This window comes from Haliaeetus albicilla, chromosome 7 (assembly GCF_947461875.1).
Source record: "Haliaeetus albicilla chromosome 7, bHalAlb1.1, whole genome shotgun sequence".
NCBI lineage: Eukaryota > Metazoa > Chordata > Aves > Accipitriformes > Accipitridae > Haliaeetus > Haliaeetus albicilla.
The window spans coordinates 18,116,491-18,131,158 of NC_091489.1; the positions used below are offsets into that span (position 1 = coordinate 18,116,491).

At 43.3% G+C, this 14,668-nt stretch overlaps 1 protein-coding gene and 1 long non-coding RNA gene across 2 annotated transcripts in view; one reads left to right on the forward strand and one right to left on the reverse strand.

Annotated features, from left to right (window-relative positions):
- EZR (ezrin) overlaps positions 1–14,404 on the reverse strand; it is a 36,609-nt gene extending 22,205 nt beyond the window's left edge. Inside the window, exon 1 of the mRNA XM_069787131.1 lies at positions 14,155–14,404. Within this exon, the coding sequence (XP_069643232.1) occupies positions 14,155–14,166 (12 nt within the window). The 5' untranslated portion in view covers positions 14,167–14,404. The remainder of the gene's footprint in view (positions 1–14,154) is intronic.
- On the forward strand, positions 9,500–10,386 carry LOC138685848 (uncharacterized). The gene is made up of 3 exons (XR_011325230.1): positions 9,500–9,567; positions 9,669–9,808; positions 10,127–10,386. It is a non-coding gene; the product is annotated as an uncharacterized lncRNA (long non-coding RNA).
- Positions 14,405–14,668: the final 264 nt, after the last annotated feature.

Genomic DNA, 14,668 nt, shown 5'->3' on the forward strand with positions numbered 1-14,668 from the left:
TATGTTGAAGAGTAACATACTTAAAATGAACAACAAATAGCACCTTAGAAGGTTTGCTCGTGTGTATGAAAACATTACAAGGTTTTCCTCTTCCCCATCTTAGGATGCATAAAATTCCTAACCAAAAAACATGCTTTTGAAAAGGCAATGCCATTTCCGTTAAACGGAAAAAAAGCTCCATGAATCGTAACAGACAACAGAAACAGAAGAAATTACTACACCAAATGACTGAACACAAATTCCATGACCTCAGATTGTTCAGGGTGGACTGTAACACGTTACCTACATTTCCAGCTGGGACAAGAGAGTAGAAGTAAGATGAAAGATCAAACTGGAGAGAACTTCAGAATATAGTTTAAATAATCATAAAGCTGTGGAAAGTTCTTGTACTAGAAGTTACAGTACTTAGAATGGGATCTTCCCTCCTTTAGCAATGCCCTCAAGTCATGCACTTGTTCTTACTTGCTTTTGTTTTTTTGTTAAGACAACATCTCTTCTAATGCTAAGTCAGTAGATCAATCTATGGGACACTGCAGCCTTTCAGAGACCGCGCACCATACAGTATCTAACTTGGAAAATTAAAGTGCCATTTGAAAAACATTCAGAAAACATTGTCTCTTAAGGAGGCAACACATTGCCAACCAGCTGAGTGGCAACATCTTCTCTGTGTAAGATCCAAGACCTAGATGGGAACCCAAGATGACATTGCCTCTTCAATCTCTTCCTAGCATAAATGCCCAGTTTCCAGGTGTGTTGGACACTACGCATGCACAGGCAAGTTTTTTTCTGAAGTCTGACTCTTGATCTACAGCCTGTTGGTGCAGAATCCGTCTCTGGTTGCAGGCAGCATAGTATCTTTGAAGTTAACCATCCCCCTCCTGGTACTGCAGCTCCACCACAAAACATCCTACACTGAAGGGGAAAAAGAAGGCAGAACAGGAGAAAAACCCACAGCACTCACACACAGTAAGCCATCATGGATATTTTGCATCCTGATGCATGAAAATAAATACCCCTTAAGTTCACTTGCATAATAAAATAGTTCAGTGACACCATGAAGTTGTGCAAGTAATTTAAAATACCATACAATTTATTTCCAGTGAATACCTAAGATAAAGGGCAGCAAATACCAACTCTTACCCGTACACAAGACAAACCAGTACTTAACATGTTGCACATCATTATCATTATGCAGCACTAAATGCCTCAGACAATGCTCAGGAATGTTTTCTTCCTCTTTCCAAGGAGGGATAAAGACCAGAGTCTCTTAAATAGCAGGTTTATGAGTACAAATGCTAGTGAAGTATCTTTCCAAGTGGTGGCAATTACCAGTATCATAGTGGAGAAACCTAGACAGGCATGCCTTCTTTCTTCAGTCACTGGATGTCTGGAAATCCCAGGAAAGTAGCTATTACATGTAAACAGATCAACTGCACAGCACAGAGGAGATAAGGGGTTTTGAAGCGCTGTACCTGCACAGCACATAGTGTGAAAAACAGCATGAAGGCCTGTTAACGTTTCTTGCACATACGCAAACTGACAGTATAGCACATGGACATGCTTGTGCTGAAGGAATGTAACAGTCTTAACAACAAATAAGCCAAAGTAGTGGTATTAAGAATACTATTAAGAAAGCAGTAGTATTAAACTTACATCCTCTCTTCTGCATGTCTACTCTTCCACCACACAAGCAATAACTACTATTGTACTTGTAATAAATAACAGACAAGCTTTTTGCCCTGAGTTGCAATGCATCTGCATGGATGAAGTAATCTCATTTCAACCTTAGCACCCAGACCTGTTTGTAGACATGTGTAGTGATTAGGTATCTGGTAATAGGAAAAGCAATTTCTCGTAGCAGCATCAGAAGGGCACTGAAACTGCTCTCTATTCTTCCACCTTCCATGCACTAGTGTTTGTTAGTTCCAGGCCCAACAATAAAGAAAAATATTGTGCTAACTGATGGAGTAACTGTAGTCCCAGCTCCTGGAAACTATTTTGGGAAATTTTTTAATTTTGACTAGAGAAAAAAAATCCTAGAAGCTCCAGAGCTCAGAGCTGACCTGCTAACACTTCAGCATCTGCATTTCTGTCCTCCACAAGTTACTTAAGTCAACAGCTAATGGCTCAGAGACTGTGGAAAGGAGAGGACAAGTCTGGGAAGGTAAGTAGCACAAATAACCCAAGCAACTGGAGAGATATTAGTTCTATTTATTATATTATTCTTTAGTACTTATGAACACCAATGTGTCAAGAACACAGCACCTGGAGCCTGTTCTGTTTCTTCTCTGACAGAATACCCTGCCTGAGGGATCAAACCTCATGTAGTAACATATTTGATGTGGTCCCATATGACATAGACTAGGCATACAACAAACCTGAGCCATATGAAATTACAACCAAAGGACAAGTTGTGCACCTAAATTCTCCATAGCTTCTGTCAAAAGCAGGAGACAATGTCATGAATATCAAAGCAAATGATCAATTCTATTTGCTGCTGCAGGACTGCCAAAACACAGACTCCCTCCTAGTTGCGCTCAGCACCTTCATCTTGCTGAACTACTGTAGGGACACATTCTGACCTCTTCATGGCAGGCCAGGGTCTTGAAAGTGGGATGACAGTGTGGTGGGGTGGAAGGAGTAAGAAAGCACAGCTAAGTATTCTCACGGTCCCTGGAAGACAGAGTGCACTTAGAAGTTCACAGACAGCACCCAATCAAGAATGAAAAAGAAACTCTTTAGGAGGACAGGGCTGGAATTCAAAGATCTTGGTAGGTCTGAGAAATAGTTACAGGTGCTACACTTGGAAAGGTGAGAATGGACATGAGGCAGATGAAGAGATGAACAAATTACAGGCTTGCAAACAATGGGCTACAACAGTATTGTAGACAAGGATATAGTCTATTATAATCCTCAGAAAAACACCACATTTCCTGGTGTGATGCTGTTGCATAGAAGGAAAAATTACATTCTTGAGTGTCACTGGAAGCATTACAGAAGGTAACTATTCTGCTCTGCTTGCCTGATGACTTGCCAATTGGAATGCTGTCACCTAAATTTGAACGCTTCTTTTGGAAGGGAGCAAGTTAATCAAGGAAAGTCTGCACTAATCTGCAGGTCAGGTGTTTTGGAGTTGATTGCAGGGTTTGGGGGTGGGGAGATGGGGAGGGTGTTTCAAACTGGACTTGATTTGTTAGCATGGAACTGATCTCTTCCAAATGCGAGTTGCCTGAAACATTAAGCGTTTATAGAGCAGACAGCAACTTTTAAACCCACAAGGAGAAAAACACCAAAAAGCCCTCTTATTTGGCAGGCTGGGCAACAGGAAAAGAAGCCATAATTGCTAGAGTGGTAAGATACTGGGAAACTATATAAGCACTTCCATGCAGCCTTCAGACAACACAGGTTCAAGTCTTCCCCAGTGCTACATTTTTATGATGTAAAGGATCTCCAAGAAGCTAAAATGTGAAGGCAAATAACAAACCTGCAATTTCTCTTCTATGGGAAAGAGAATCTGATTCCTATGAGAGTGGGAAAGAGATGTACAGCACAACACTGAAGAAAGCCTTTCAGTAGGATCCGCATGCTCCTCCCCTGCCAGAATCCTTTCTGCACTACCTGCCCAACACCTAGCATTTCAGAGAGGGCAGTGGCAGCACAGCAAAATAGTCCTGAGTGTTCCCTTCCACACCGCTGAGCACACAGTCTGCTGACAAGGGAGAAAACAGCCTCATCAGTTAACAAGCCATGAACGGGGACAGCCTTATTGGCATCCACTTGACTGACAAGGCAAGCTCACTGCACCCATTTAACCGACCCAGTTTCTCAGCATACCATGTTAAATCAAAAAGACCCGACGGGGAACCGAAGGACATGTTCCATTTCAAATTTCTTTGTGTTAAATGTTGCTTCCTCATTGCAAAGAAATGGGAACATTAAGTCACATTCCACTGGAATTCCTCCAAGTCTGTGAAGCAGAGTTGGGTACTGCTGCATTTGCAACAGGTAAAACTAGAGTTGAGCAGGGTGGTCTTCGTTCCTTAAAACCTTGCTCACCTTTCCCAGAAGAGGAGGAAACACCACTGAGGATAAATACAGTTGTATATATATAATCCAGAAGCTAGCAGTTACCTTAAAATTGTCCAGCATGGTTGTTAGCCTTAAATACTAGTCAACTTTAATGCAACAGCTTGTACAACTGTATTTTTTTTGGTAGTAATCCTCAGCATTTAAGGAGCAATAACTATATCAGCTATACTTAACTGAAATTTCTTAAGTTTACTCAAGGCAATAGGAGCCCAGGTATTTGCTGCTGTCATGTAAGGTGAAAAAGCCTTATAACAACTTACATGGAAGTTTTTGTGAAGAAAGAAAAAGTGCTTTGAGGTAAAGCCAAGAATAATTTTGAAGTGAAATCTTAAAGCCAGACTCTTTTGGATGAAGCAGAGCGGGGGGGGGGAAACTTATGTGGGCAGGAAAACCTTGAATACTCAGATCTGGGGAGTCATCCAGAAATTCCAGTTTTAGCAAAGCAGGTTGAATTTTCAGAATAAACTTCCCCCTCCCTGCCAGCATACACAAACAGATCACAAGAGAGCCAACCCATTGAGTTTGGTTTTGCAGCCACGTCACTTGACTCTTCTTTGTGAGATACCATGAAACCTTCTTTATAATTAAACATGAAGATAATCCTAGAATGTAAATTCAAACTTTTTTAGTTTAGATATGCAGAAGAAGATGCCATAGTAAATTACACGCCTATCTCAGTTTCCTTAACCAAAGCCTGATATATGTTCTGTCAGCATATAACAACTCCATAGCAGGCATCTGTGTGAAAAGCTGAGAAGCAGTCATGGCTGTAATTCAGTTCTTTATCTTAGGCCAAGCAATAACACTCTGCACGCCAGATGATCACGAAGATTTCACGCAGGTATGGCAAGCACACACGACACTGCTTTTCTGACAGCCCTGATTCCCAAATGCCTAAGCCTCAGCCAGACTTCCAGCATTCTCCACCTCTGGTCAGCTCTGTAAAGTTAACATTAGATGCTCAGTGAAACAGTAAAACCAAGTAAGTACTCTTCCCAGAGAAAAATCTTTCTCCACCCACCAAAGTTTCCCCCAACTCTTTCCTAACAAGCAAACTACATTGTTCTGTCTCGCCTTAGGAAGAAGTTGAAAAATTGAGGCCTTCTTAGAATTTAAAAATTCAATTTTTTAAAAAATGTAAAATTACCTAGGGACAGCTCTGTGATCTACCAAGACATAAAGCAATGCCATTTAAGCCTGAAAGGCCCCAGGATATTGCCCTTAAACTAAGCCCCGTACACTTGGGGAGCCCAGATGTTTTTCATGCAAAATACTTGCTCTCACTTTCTATGAGGGATGTAGGAATGGTTTACTTGAACACAGACAACATTAGCAAGCAGCAGTAGAGTTTATGGTGTTCTGTTGAAATACATTAACATTCACTTTAAAGACTTTCTGACACTGTATAATACTCTATTAGCATTGTCGGAATATCTGTGCACAAGCAGCAGTCTGTTCGTTAAAGAAGGAACACAGAGCCAGTGACAGCAGGCTTAGCACAGCACCACTGCTTGGATCAGCCATTTGCCCTCAACAGATGTTAGGATGGATTTAGGAGCACAGACTGCAGCAACAATAGGTCCTTTGTACCTAGAGGATAAATACAGAGGGAAGCTACAGGCCACTGCTTCAAACTTCTTCGTACACAGACTGTTTTATCGTGACAGCTGTTGCATCTAATTAAATACAACAAAGTTGCGAGATGAAGATTTTACACATGAAGTTTAAAGAAAGCCCCACCACCAATCCTCAAATAAGGTTTATCTGAAGAAGTCACTCAGAGTCCAGAACGAATCACATCATCTTTTGTGGTCTTTCATCAGAAACGTCAGCATAGGGCCAAGTGCAGATAATCTAGAGGTTTAAGATCTGAAGTTTTATCATTTCAGAGTCTTTTAAACAACTTAACATCACCAGTATTTATGTGAGTCAGCTACATAAAGTGATATGATCCTTCTGCAATCCCTGCACGGGAAAATAAAAAATAACCGAGTGTCTTCTAGGCTTGATCCAGAACACAAACACCATTTCATATTTCTGCTTGGCTTTTTCATTTGGAAACGACAGGCACACAACAATTTATGCAAAAGCTGAACTCCACAGTACCAAGTCACAACAAACAGTGGCAGGGTCTGAAGGCATGAATAATCTAAATAAAAGCTATAACAGCCTCAGAGCTTCCCCTGAATCTGAGCACCAATACTGGTGCCTTTTATTCCAATGCTTATGCAGAGGCATAAATTCCAGAGAGCAATGTGCATGGAAAACCCAGAGCCATTCCAAAGAGTCCAAAGTCTGAGAGATACTCACCTGGAGACCAGGCAACAACACAGCCTGTCAGCACACAGCTCTCAGCACTTTCAGTAGAGCCTGTATGAACAGTACTAGCACAAGGTACAATGATTGTTCTTCTAAGGTGGAAGAGAGGCACATTATATTGGAGCAAGGCGGGCTGTGTGAACACAAGGAGAGCCTGTGACTTACTCTCTCACAGGATTATGCCTGGCAGGTTTAAGGGGACCAAGAACCAACTATTGGAGAAACGTTCTTAACGACTGTAGTCTTTCCAGATGGAGACATTACAGGATGCAAAGCAGTATTTTCATCAGATCTGAACTGGAAGAAGCTCAAGCATGTTCAAAGGCATGGAGTAATTTCCATGCAAGGATCAACTAAACTAGTTGAGGCTTCTCAGTTTGGAAGAAAATTAACTGAGGTGAGGACGTAAGAGCATGTAAATTCATGAGTTACATGAACAGGGTGGACAAGGATCACATGTTCATTGCTCTACCAATAGAATTACTACCCGGCATCAACACTCTAAACAAGAAAAATTTTTTTCAAGTAGTGCTGTAGCAAGGAGTTTTGTAGATAACTTTCCAAACAATGTGAAGGTTATCTAGGACAGCCTTTGTTAAAGCATACTGTGGATGCTGGAGTTCACATGGTTTCAAGGGGAGACTGGACAAGTTCACAGAAATCCATTTAGTAACTCATTATATAGGAACTTTCAGCCTCCAATACCTCAGTAGCTCAGAGGAAAGCAATGATGCGTATCTTTGAAATACTCTTCCTCAGGCATCAGCTTTTGGCCAACATCAGAGGTATACTATTAGGCTACAGGGGCTTTCTGCCTGACATAGCAAGGCCAGCCATGTTCTTATAGAAGTCAAAGTGCAGAATGAACATGAACTCCATTTGCTTAAGGAGAAATAGCAGTGTAACAAGTCACGCAAGGCCCAGTAATGATGTATGGTCATTCTGCATTCTAGATACGAATCCATTTGTCGAAGAGGGATTTACTGATTCGATACCCCACCCTTCTGTTTTACTTGTTCTATAATCAGCCTCTTTCATTTTACCTCATGGACTTTGGTGGAACATACCACATGGCATTTGTGAAATTTATGAGTGGGATTAGGTGATGTGATCACCTCTGGTAGCTTGATAACCTGATCTACGTCCAATACACTACAATGCTTACACTTCCCAACAAGGTACTTCAAACAGTATGCAACAGGTACTATTTGCTCCCAGATAAAGGCAGGTCATCGCAAGTCCTGGAATGTCACCTAAGCACAAAGAGATTGCTCTTGTGACATTATAGATTCTACAGGAAAAGTGATTGGAATGATTGGCAAAATAGCCCTTCCTGACCCCTAAAACAGCTTGAGGGCTTCCAAGATGAAACTCTTCACAGGCCCTTCACTACAGAAGTGTGATGGCAAGCAAACATGCACCAGTGATTCCCAAAGTGTACACAGAACACTGTGGAGGCAGAAAGGGTAACTTTCAAAAGTTTGCCTGCACAGCTGTATCAGTTTTTAAACCATGACCTCTCCCTGGTCTGTCCAGCCCGGGTCATGACAACTGAGTATCAGAGTATCAATTATGCAAATCCACCCCACGTACTTTGTCTACCAGGAACTTTCTATAATCACTTATCTCTACAAAAACAAAAAGTTAAGCAAACTAAGCTTTCACAATTAAAGTGTATTCAGCTAGATGTTAAAGAATAACTTTAGCTCCCACAAAGAACTCTGAAGCCCAGATCCTACAGTACAGACTTTGAAGTCCTCTGCTGGGCTACACAGGATAAATTCAGGCACCCCAATACAAATGTGAGATTCTTTAATCTCTATTTCTTCAGGTAGCAGGCAGCTCACAGATCTGCTCTATGCATCTGCAGAATGGTGATCTCTTAGCAGAACTGAGCAGCTCTAGACCCATTTCATAAGCCTGCTCAAGACTCATCAACTAGATGTCCACCCACTCGCATCCCCAGAGGAGCCTTTCTCACACATGTTCCACACTGAGGTTAAAACAACCACAGCAAACATGGACATTTGCATGCAAAATCAAGAGAGGAAGAGATGGCGATAGTGATGACTCTAAGTTTTACAAAATAGCTAGTGCACTTGCTCATGAAAGTGGGAGGGAGAAGCAAGTGCACAATAACCCTCTCTCAAACAGGGCAATTCCATACTCCCTTCTCAAAGCTAGCAGAAGGTTACAGACCTTGTGTAGGGGTGCCAGCACCTCTTCCATTGAGCCTACACAATAGCTAGCCAAATACAAGTCCTTGGTCATCAAGCAACAGTTTATCTTGCTGACTCAATTAGAAGATGAGAGTTCTGCATTTTAATTCTTAGACTCAGGATTTTTATTTTAATTGACAGCTGATAATATCAGGTGCTTATCAGTCCCAGCTGAACACATGGTTGCTACTCATGCTCTCTCAAAGATGACAGCAGATGCAGAGAAGGCAGGTGATTTTTCCCCACTACAAAGTAGGAATTAGAAAGAGAAACAAAATCTGGATCTGAACAGAGGAGCAACATGGAGGCAATATGGTTAGCTGTTACACTGAGCTACGCCTTGTTTCCAGCCTCAAATAGCAAGTTTTCTCTCTTTCCTAGGGGAAAGGATCCCATACACTGCTCAGTAAAAGCCAGAGACTTCAGCTGCTTCTGCAAAGAGCTGTACTTCTCAGCTCACAGGCTAAATGTTATCTAATGCTGAAACCAGGCCTCAAAGCAAGCACACAACACAGCTAAAATACATTACTTAACACAGCATGCAGGGTGGTTCAGTGATCTTGGGCAGCACTGCCGTCCTTCAAGGTCAATTGAGTGATTATGGGATTTACAGTGCGCATAAAGCTCTTTGGACACAGAGTGCCAAACAAGAATGACAGTGATGCGGGAATCTTCAGTGGTCATCAGTAAGTCTTATTCTCTAAAAGTCCTGACACACTGCAGCTTTTTTTCATGGACAGAGGAAGACATTCATGTGGGCGGAGGGGGAGAGAAGAACAGGAAGGCTTATCTCTCCCCCTCTGCCCTTTAACTAGGCTAAGAAATTCTTTAAGTAGTGACTAACACAACCGTTGTTAACACCCTTGATTTCTCTGCAGCAGCTAACATCCCAGAACAAACTGCCCTCAGAAATGCTTACTTGGCTCATGGAGTAATTCAGGTTTTTGGCACAATTGCGAGCTCATTCTCTTAGAACTTTAGTCATCTGTGAACTACTCCCTAAACTTACTATTAATAGAAACCTCCACCTTCCTTTTGCAGCTATGAGTGGGAGTTCTCACGTTTGGCAAATGGAAGCTTCCTTACATTTCCATTTTGCACCAGAGTATACACCTCCTGGTATCAAGTACACCATACACCATATCATCTGATGTACTGCAATTGGTGCTCATAAGGAAAGGGTAAGATTTTATTCCCAACTAAATCTATAGCTATCCATAAGCTAAGAGTATTTTAATTAATCATAAGCACTTAAGGATATGAAAAAATATTTTTATTTCAGTCCAGTTATAGCAATCTGCTGTGAAGAACTCTGAGATGAAATTGCTATGTGTAGTTAGAAGATACACAGTCAAAAAATAAATTGAGAAGATCTGGGAACACTTATTATTATTATTAATTATTTGCATTTAGAATAAATTCCTGTCACTACGCTTACAACTCTTTGGGCTGGCTTATCATAAACTTGTTGAATTTTTAATGCCACGATCTGTTCACAGGCAGCTAAAGGTTTGGCAGAAGACTTGCATGCTGTCTTCAAGTTCATTTTTCAGAATTCACGTATATTCAACATCGAACAGGTATGGAGGACTTGTCTAACCACTTAATGCCTAGCATACACTAGCACATTATTAACAACACAGGGCTGGGAAAAACCTTTTGAGTCATCAGTTCCAGTTCCCCACTCCTACAGGCAGCAGCATTAAATTGTGTCCTTGTCAAACATTATCTTAAGGGATGTTAGGTCTTGGAACAGTCTCCTAATAAGACCAACGTGGGGGGGGGGACACAGGACAGATGGACACACACCAACCACCCAACCACCCCCACCCCCCCCACTCCCCCCTTAACTGCTCTAATCTTAACTGCTCTAATATTTAAAAGTCTCTTAAACCACAAGTTCTGCTTAAAGCAGTTCTTCCTCCTCTTTGTAATTTAAACCCCCTACATTTTATACAGGTTAAGGAAGAGGTAACTTGTTGAATTCTACCAGGCTAAACTAGCCAAGCACTCTTATCGTGGGGTGGCTTTCTGCCTCTAGTCATCCCAAAACCCTTCTCTAGGTTCTGCTTTGAATTTGTCTCCCCTGGACACAGGTAAGTGCAACATATATTCAAGGAAAGATCTCACTAGCACCCTCTATTAATGCTTTCCATTAGAGAAACCCTATGCATTGCAGATGACATGGACAAGACAGTCATACTACCACTGATTAACCCATATCCTTCTATCCTATATAGTGGGGGACCTTCTTTCCCCACCCCTGCAAGTTTAACTATTGCAATGGGACCTTATTACCCAGTCCTTCAATCCCTTTCATATGATGGCCCTCTGCATCAATAATACCTCCCCCTCAACAGCAAGACATTAGCAGATTTCATTCGTATGCTTAGCTTTCTGACCACAGGCCATTAGTAAAGGTATTAAAAAAATAGTGCTTCTGGATATTATTCGCTTGTATTTTCTCTTTAGCACCAGAAGCTGTTAGATTGCATTTACTGCTGTCGTCTCTTTACAGTTTTATACACATGCACACAAGTATTAAAAGCTCGTGTGACACTGTATCAAATGCTCCACTGCAAAGCTGACTTCACTTCTTGTGAAGCTTTAAGTTTTTTCCCCAAGAGGCAACAAAAAAACCCCCACCTTCGATAAAGTTAACAGGCCAGATCAAATTAACAGGTCTGTAGACCAGAGATCATGTTTCCTTCTCCTTCGGTAAGTAATGTTCATTAGCCTGCAGCCATGCTGTTCTAGCCACAATTTATTAGATTGGTTTGTTTTGCAAAAGGATATAATTCAGCTAAAACACCATCTAGTCAATGAGTCAAACAGAAATAAACTAGTAACATGCATTTAGGAAAAACACAGAGAGCGCACAGACACTGCAGTAATGAAAAGATGCAAGGCTGAACAAATAAGTTTATTTAGCATTTCACTTGTTTCCAGATAACACAGCAAGATTTGGACAAGATGACACGTCTTGCATTTCCTTACAGAATAATTCACCACCTGTGAAGCCTAACGAACCTCTGTACAGACTAGGTAGAAATTGTGTATCTGAACTGTTGATGAACTCCCAGCCATAAACCCTTATGAACTGGGTACAAGTTATATATTTATAGCTTACCTCAGAGCGATCTTGTTACTTTGTAACTGTTACACATGGCAGAATGTCTGTGTTAAATTATAAATCAACACTTGCCTATATTAACAAATATATCAGAATTATTTTCTGGACTGTTACTAAAATTTGAGCACTGTAAACGTGCATCAGATCCAACTAATTGTGATTAAACGGTACCACAGAACGTGGAAAACAGTTGGCTTTCTAGCACTTCACTTTGGTACTCAATTAAAATACAAAATCACTAACATTCTAGTGTTAATGGACTTACTGTTTGTTTACTGTGAACGAATACATTACAAACATGATCTGTAAGCTTTGTGCGTGCATGCATGCATAATTCATGTTAAAAGAGAAGTTTCATATAAAGGTTTAACTTAGTGGTTTGGGGGGTGGGTGGGTGTTGCCAAAATTTTGCTTTCTGTCATCTTAACCTTTACTTGTAAACAACTGATGACTAGTGTGTCAAACTTCACGCACAACGGCATGAAGTCTGCCAAACAACATCATATTTACTTATGCCATGCAGACAAGACACATGCAAACAAGCGCAGGTAATAAATATTTAGTACCCATGTCAAATACACATCAGAAACTAAAACTGCTTCCCTGTGCGTCCCAAGGGTTCATGCCATCATTCCTCACGCATGCCAAAGGCTGTTGTCACATTCATCCCCAGTACCATTCTCCCTCTGGAGTAACAGCTTTACCTCCTCTTGCCCTGCTGCCTGCAAACTGAGAGGAATCCTATTTATCTGTATTAAGACCAAATGAGCTGGTTTGGGAAGGATCCAAATCCAGTCGCAGTCTGACGCAGTCAGACCAAACAGTGTGTTTTATTAAAATAACGTCTGCAAAATTCCTCTTTTTGGTTTACAGTAAGGTGGCAGTTAGCCGTACTGATCAGCAGATTAAAAAAAAAAAAAAGGTGCTTATATTGTACAAACTATTGACACAGGGTCTTGTCCATAAATCCCAGCCAGTAGGTCATGTCTCAGAAATCATTAGAGTACAACTGTCCTTCCCCAGCGGAAGGTGGTTTACACCATCCACCTTTGCTATTCACTGGCTAGTCAGCCAAGAAACAAAAATCACCATCTATGAGGCAATATGAGCATAGCTGTGCCAGGTAAAAGGATTAACACAGCTGGTTTTTTGTTGGTTTTTTTTGTTTGTTTGGTTTTTTTTAAGAGATTAAAGAGTTTTTCCACACCTATCCATGGCTTCCAGTATGACTTAGTCCTAAAGCAGGATTGCAGATTATTCTGACCAGGAAATTTCAAGAAAGCACTCTGTAATTAGCAAATGGGTAATAAGGCAATGAGAGATTATTCACATACAACCTTTTATATCCATGCTTTGTAAATTATGTATTTGATCCCCAGTTGCGGAAGGGTCCTTCCAGTATACAGTTTCATACGCAGTAATATATCACCTCCTACTGATAAAAGACACCCAGGGAGATAGAAGAGTTAGCAGTTCTTAAAAGGATTGAGCACTTTTTTTTTTTTTTTGGTAGGTTTACAGAAACTGCAATGTAAGTTAACCTAAGCACTCCTTTTTAAAAAAAAAAAAAAAAGTAAACCAACTTTAATGTTACGGTGGTAAAACATCAATTGCTTATTACCATAAAGATAAGCTTGTTTACTCCCATTTCACAGGGTGTAGCTAACACATAAGTCCTTCACTACACTGCATTTTAAGAACTATTGCCTCTGTTGAAAATAGATAGCAACAACAATCTGTTCCGATTATGCTCTTCGGAGTTCAAAAGTGCGTCTGCTCCAATGACTGCTCAAAGCTTTGCATTAGGCAGTTGGTTCCTCAAGGGAATTATCGTTTCTAACTGGCACGGCAGTACCAGACTTTAAAACAAAACAAGCGAAAAACCCACTAGAATACCGGCGGCGGGCAGCGGTGGGGAGGTGGTGGTGTCCAGAACAAGCCGACAGAGAAATCCAGCGCTTGGCCTCTCAAGCACGGCTCCCGAGGCTCCTTCCCCCGCACCTCCGGCCCACCCGAGGGGCCGCCGGCCGGCCGGCCACGGCTCCGGCGCCGCTCCGGAGGGCCCACGCAACCGCTCTCGTTTCCCCTCCTGCTTGAAGTAGCCGCTTATTTGGTTCTGGGGCGCCTGCGTGAAGCGGGGGGGTGCCCGCCGCTCCCTCCCTCCCTCCTCGGAGAACTTCTGCGGCAAAGCCCCGTCCCGCTACGGCGCGCTCGGCCCACGGGCGCGGCGGGGACCTGGACGCGGCCGTTGCAGCGCGGGGGCGGCAGCACCCCCGGCAAAAGCCCACGGCGCAGCACCGGGAGGCGACCGCCCCGTCAGGCGCCCGGGCTCGGGCGGCGGCGCCGCTACGGCTCCGCAGAGCGCCTGTCTCCCTCCCCCCGTGCCCCACGTACCGGCTTCGGCATTTTGAGGGCTGCGGGTGCTTCTCCGGCTCCCAAGAGAAACGTTCATGCAGCGGCTGCCTCGCCTCAGCCGAGCGCCCTGTGAGGAGGAGGAGGAGGAAGGAGCCGCTCCCGGCCACGGCGGCAGCACGCCCCACGAGTGCCACGCCGGCCGCCCGGCGGCCGTTAAGTACGCAGGTGGGGCCGCCGCGGTGATTCAACGCCGACGGCCATTACCCGCCGCTCCCCGCCCCCCCCCGAGCGTGGGGCCGAGTCTCGCCCAGCCGCCGGGCTCCCCCACCGGCCTCGCTTCGACGCCACCCTCTCTCCCCCCGGGACGCAGGGGGGACCCGGGTCCGGAGCCCGTCAGCCGCCCCCAGCCCCCGCGGGGTGAGAGCGCCCGCGAACCGTCGGGCAACAGGTGCCGGTGGGCGGGAGCGGCGCCGCCCCGGTAACCCCGCCGGGCACAGCCGAGCCGCCGCCGGGCTTCCTTGCGTCGCCTCCGCTCCGGGCCCCCCACCGAAAA